This window comes from Lucilia cuprina, chromosome 6, assembly GCF_022045245.1.
Source record: "Lucilia cuprina isolate Lc7/37 chromosome 6, ASM2204524v1, whole genome shotgun sequence".
NCBI lineage: Eukaryota > Metazoa > Arthropoda > Insecta > Diptera > Calliphoridae > Lucilia > Lucilia cuprina.
Window position 1 is genome coordinate 6,349,113 of NC_060954.1, and position 6,127 is coordinate 6,355,239.

Consider the following 6,127-nt stretch of genomic DNA (forward strand, 5'->3'; position numbering starts at 1 on the left):
GGCCTTATTCCACGGTGGTCTTTTCCATCCACTTGGTAGGCTTGAGAACGGTCTAGCATTCACCCTCTATCCATCTATGAAGAACTCAGGTGGTAATTTTTGTACATGGCTGAGCCGAAGTGCTGAAGTACTATCCAATTTTTTGCCATAGTAGCCCCGTTGCGGAATGACAGGCAGCATAGGCTCAATCCCAATGCACATACCGACATGGAAAAAGGAAATTACTTAAGTCAATAGAAGGGGGATAACCCCAATATAAGTAGAAATTAATCGTACAGTATCATACGCCAAAAAATGACCACCCTTATGAACGTATTTGGTAGCCCGAAATATCCAGCTAATAAATCAGGATCTCACTTTATGTCGAGATAATGTGACAATGGATGTGAAAATTCAAATCCAATAATTGCCCCGACAAGTTGAGTGGACGGTTCTCCACCATAAGACGCGTAGCACGAAAGAATATGAACCTGTTGAGAAGTCAACAGCATCAAAGAACTTCCCTGAATTAAGAGCCATACTAAATTGGCACCAGTCTCCTGGAGGAGACATTCCCAATCGTTCACCAACTTACATAAGCAACGATTTACGTTATGACATTGAAGTGTCGACCTGAAAATACCCCCAAACTATATTGACGCCATACCACGCGAGAATAAGAGATACTTAATGGGTTCAGGAATCTAGCACAGTTTGCTTAACAGCACCGGAGTGAGAATCCCAACATATATGACATGGATATATCAGTCCTTAAACAAACATTCTCTCCCCGAGGTTTTAGGTATTAAACCACAGCTAACACGTGGATTCTAAAGGATCTTTAATCAACTGACCAGCCAAAACAAGGTCTGCCGGCAACTGGCCAACCTTAGTACCAGATTATCTGGTGTTCTGGTTAGACCCCATGCCAAATTCTCAAGCGAAGCCGAGAGGTTTTGGGTATTAAACCACAGCTACCACGTGGATCCTAAAGGAACTTAAACCAACTGACCAGCCACAACAAGGTCTGCCGGCAACTGGCCACCCGTAGTACCAGATTAACTGGTGTTCTGGTTAGACCCCATGCCAAATTTTCATGCGAAGCGGAGGATACATTTGACATCACTAGTTTATAGAGTTTTGGGTAACACCTCTTAACCTCGGGATTGTAATACACCATGATGTGAAACTCATGAAACATGCACTCGGGGAGAAGTTATTAATGACAATAAACCTCATTAGGAAGCTCTACATACTGAGCCCATAATTGAGTATCCAATTCTAATATTGACGTGCCAGTTTTTTTTTTTTTTAATCCAGCCTCCATAAGATCACCACTACATCGATCAGTTGCCATTCCTTGGCATGACTGACACTCAGAAAGTTTGTTAAAGGCTGTGTCCATTGCTTATCGTTACTTTAAGCTTCCATAAAGGATATCACCAACCAACCAACAATATTAATATTCCATGATCACTGATCTTATCGTATATTTAGAGCAGAGAAAATCTTGAAAATGCAATTTCAATCTAATCATATTACATTTTCAATCTAATAACCACTTGCTGTCAAATTAATACTCTTCAAAGTGGCAGTTCTAAAAACCTATTAAAGGAATTACTTAAATTCTCTACACCCCATATGCAAATTTCATAGACACAAGAGGAAAACTTCAGGAATAACAAGAAACTTATAAATGGTTTTCTTTTTTCTTTTTCAGCATTTGGAAATTAAATCAAAATAACTGTCGGCTTAGGTCAAGACATCAAAAGAGTAATGTTAAATAACTGTGAAAAATCAATGAAAAACCAACCATTTTTGCAAACAAGATTTTTACATGTTGCAAACAGCAACAACGTTAAAGAGTATAATGCTAAGGCAAAAGAAAAGAGGGTTGGTCTAGGCTGTAATGTTATAAAGAAGGGAAAGAGAGAGAAAGTGAACGAGAAAGAGAGAGAGAGTGAGAAAGAGTGACTAACATAAAGTAAACAAGCAGCCATTGTTGGTTTGTTTCAAGCAAAAGTCTCTTTCTTACACGTTATGGTTTAACGAGATCTATATTGCATGTAGGTTAAAAAGAGAAAGAGAGCGAACAAGTAAAAGATCACTAATATATTGCTGTTTCTTTTTATACATTGTTGTTTTTTCTGTTTTCTTTAAACAAGCGTGGGTTAGTGTTTGTTTGTTGTTTTTTTTGTGTAATGTTTGTTATTGTTTCAGGTTTTTGTGTGTGTGTGTTCAATGTGTGTCAAACTGCTATTCTGTGAGCGCAGAGAGAAAATCTCAAAAGTTCATTTTACTCTTAGCACTGACCATTTCTAAATCAGTATCAACTAGACTAGCAAACAAGTCACATCTACTACAAACATAAGAGAATAAAAATTATTAGAAAATTTTTAATTTTTTTCTTAAATTTATTACAAAAACAAATAAACGAACTTAATTTTGACATAATACTAAAAAAACAAACGTTTAAATCTAAAATTTTTAAGAAAACAAGTGTTTTTGTGTTTAATTTCCAAAAAAAAAACGAAACAATTTTAAAAACCATCAACAACAATTGGATTATATTTTGTTAAAACGATCACTATAAAACAACTATGGCTGTTTCAACTTTAAATATGACTCCCTATTTTGCTGGATATCCCTTTCAAGGTAATTATTACAAAAAGAAAAAAACGAAAAATTTTTGCTTGATCATGTTATTGATCGTGCTTAAAATTCCACAACAACATCAACACAAGGTATTCTTATCAAAATTTATTAAGCTGATCATGTTGTAGGCTTCATATCTTTATAGAAGACTTTCCTCTTTTATGTTTTCATCATGTCTACACAACAAAACACAAAAAAAGAGCAATGATCTTCCACATACAAGATCATTATAAGTTTCTTCTCTTTTTCTTTGTTTACGTTTCAAAAACAACATGATGATCATGAAGTTTAACATTTAAGCTTTACACATGTTTCTTTTTGTTGTTCTTTTCAAACTTTACTGCCAGACGTTTTGGCGCGTTCGGCTTAAAGCTTTGATCTTGCTCTAGAGACTGCGTGTATCTTAAAGATCACCTTAAAAAAACTTTCTTCTTTATTTTTATTTATTTTTTTGCTGTGTGATTAACTTGCACAGCTGGAGTATTTCTTTTGTATAGAGGGAAGCCTTATTTGATCTTCAGTTTGCATACATTTTAAGAAACTCTTAAGTCAATTCTTTAATTTAAATTTATAAACAACAAAAAGATTACAAAAAAAAAAAATCTCTTCCACAAGATTGATTTGCAAATTGCATAAAAATTTAATGTAAATTTTCCAAAAAACAACAACCTTAAGTCTTTCATAAGGATTATCCCGAATGGTTATTGTTCTAGCACAACAATACTAATTGTTGGTTAAATAGCCAAGATCGTTTGTGTGTGTGCATGTGTGGGATTTTAAGCAATTGAGCAGTTCTGTAACAAAATGTTTAAGACCAACTTAAGCAAATCCTTCTTTTTTTCTTTGTTAAAGCAATTACTTATTTATTTACTTTTATCATTATTTTCTAGGACAAGGTCGTGTCAATCAATTGGGTGGTGTTTTCATTAACGGCCGTCCCTTGCCCAATCACATACGCCGTCAAATTGTAGAAATGGCAGCCGCTGGCGTGCGTCCCTGTGTTATTTCACGGCAACTGCGTGTTTCTCATGGTTGTGTTTCTAAGATTTTGAATCGTTATCAGGAGACTGGTTCCATACGTCCCGGTGTTATTGGCGGCAGTAAACCTCGTGTTGCCACTCCTGATATTGAGTCGAAAATTGAAGAAATGAAACAGGAAAATCCTGGTATCTTTAGCTGGGAAATACGCGCTAAATTGATTGAGTCCGGTATGTGTGATAAGAACACTGCTCCATCGGTAAGCAGCATTAGCAGACTTTTACGTGGTGGCCGTTCGGAGGGCGGTTTAAATGGTCATTCTATTGATGGTATCTTGGGACCCATGTCCGGCAATTCGGGTGATGATAGTGAAGATGATAGCGAACCTGGTGTAGAGCTTAAACGTAAACAAAGACGCTCACGCACTACCTTCAACAATGAACAAATTGATGCTTTGGAACGTGTCTTTGCTCGTACTCAATATCCTGATGTTTATACTCGCGAAGAATTGGCTCAAAGTACTGGTTTGACAGAGGCCCGTGTGCAAGTATGGTTCTCCAACAGACGTGCTCGTCTACGCAAGCAATTGAACACACAACAGGTTCCCTCATTCTCAGCTCCAGCTTCTTTTAATACCTCACCAACTGCCCAATATCCCAGTCATCATATGTCCTCGGCCGCCCATAATATGGGTTTGTACGCTCAATCCGCCTCCTCTTGGCCAGCCTTAACTGGTGTTGCTGCCAATAACTATGAACAGAATCATACTTACTCACACTCTACCGGCTCTTTGGCCTCCATGTCACCCAACAGCACCACCAGCTCTAGTTCTAACACTCATACACCTTTGCAACAAAGTCCTCAACATAACAACAACTCGGCCTCACCCTCTAACACAGCCAGCGGTAATCAACAAAACTATATCAATAACACTTCCTCCACAACCTATGCTCCAGTTAATCCTACTGCCACAAACTCCACCAACTACTCCAGCTCGGCTTACAGCATGCCCTCCAATACCTCTGCCTTCTCTTCTTCACCCGCTGAACAATTACGTTCTCAATTTGCCTCTGCTGCTGCTGGTCATCATCATCACCATCATGCCGCCGCTGCCGCCTCTTGGGATAGCTATAACTTTGCCAACTCTTTCTTTCCCTCCGGCAATAATCACATGAACTCCTATCATCAACCCATTGTAGATCCCAAAGCTTCTGCCTCTTCGTATGCCTACTTTGGTTTCTAAACTCACACTCTCTTATCTCATCTCATCTCTGCCGCTTTTTCTTAATTTGCATAACTCCCTCGTTTATCTTCGTGTTAATGATCAATTTATATTCTAAAACGAAAACCAAAATCAAAAGCCTTTGTCTTGTCTTATCTTTAATGGGCGTGTTAATTTATTTCTTTTTCTTTCGTTCTTCTCTGCTTATTTATAACTTCTTTATTATTCTGTTATATAATTAGATAATATTTTCTTTTATAGATTTTTGATTTTATTTTATAATATTTAAGAGAAAACAAGACTTTGTAATTTTCTTTATTATTTTTTATTTAGAAAGAGTTTTTGAGACTGTTTTAGCTATTTAAGTTTTAGTTTTACCTTTTTAAGTTTTAGTTTATAAGTAGTTTTATTTCTATTATAAAGGCAAATGCCTATTGTTTGTTTTTTTATGAAATATATATATACAAATGAAAATTAAAATTCGATTGTTTGTTTGAAAAAAAGTAGTAAAGATCTTACCTGATCTTGGTTAAACTTGGGTTTATTGATTGATCTTTACTTTAAAAAAGTGCATTTCATTATGATGATGTTTGTAATGGTTTTGAATTTATTTCTAAATTTTTAAAGAATTGTGCCTTGTGTGTTGGATCAAATCATGATCAATGATCACAAGTTTCTTTAAAAGAAAAAATTTATTTGAAAACATAAAAGTGATCACTTGTACTGCAAATTTTTGAGTAAAAACATTAAAATCCATCATCTGGCTAAACTACGGCCAAAAGAATAAAAAACTGTGATCATTCTTAATTCCTACCAAAACTGAATTTTTGAGTGTAAACTTGAAAGTTGATTTTCCGACTAAAAAAGAGGAGGGAGTACCAAAAGCATGAAAATCCGTGATCACTTTTATTTCCTACCAAAACTTAATTTTTCAGTGAAAACATAAAGGTCGATTTTCTGGCCAAACTAGAGGAGCTAGGGCCAAACGAATGAAAATCTGAGATCACTTTTTATTCCAACTGAAACTCAGTTTTCGATTAAAAACATAAAAGTTCATTTTCGAGCTAAACTGTAGAAGCTAGAGCCAAAAGAATGAAATTCTGTGATCAGTCTTATTTCCTACCATAACTCAATTTTTGAGTGAAGACATAAAAGTCCATTTTCTGTCTAAGCTATAAGAGCTAGGACCAAAAGGATGAAAATTTGTGATCACTTTTCTCTCCTTCAAAAACTTAATCTTTTAGTGAGAACATAAAAGTCCATTTTTCGGCTTAACAACAGGACATAGGGCCA

At 35.8% G+C, this 6,127-nt stretch overlaps 1 protein-coding gene across 1 annotated transcript; it reads left to right on the forward strand.

Moving 5' to 3' along the window:
- The first annotated feature begins 2,482 nt into the window (after positions 1-2,482).
- Positions 2,483-5,031, forward strand: LOC111688038 (protein gooseberry). Its single transcript, XM_023450527.2, has 2 exons — positions 2,483-2,634; positions 3,525-5,031. The coding sequence occupies exons 1-2, from the start codon at positions 2,580-2,582 to the stop codon at positions 4,853-4,855; spliced, it is 1,386 nt and encodes a 461-aa protein (XP_023306295.2). The 5' UTR covers positions 2,483-2,579; the 3' UTR covers positions 4,856-5,031.
- The last annotated feature ends 1,096 nt before the right edge of the window (positions 5,032-6,127 follow it).

What these genes read in the sequence shown, in the direction of transcription:
- LOC111688038 (XM_023450527.2), top strand. Translation starts at nt 2,580, where the DNA reads ATGGCTGTTTCAACTTTAAATATGACTCCCTATTTTGCTGGATATCCC. An exon ending in TGCTGGATATCCCTTTCAAG is followed by an intron (nt 2,635 to 3,524) that starts GTAATTATTACA and finishes ATTATTTTCTAG; the next exon opens with GACAAGGTCGTGTCAATCAA.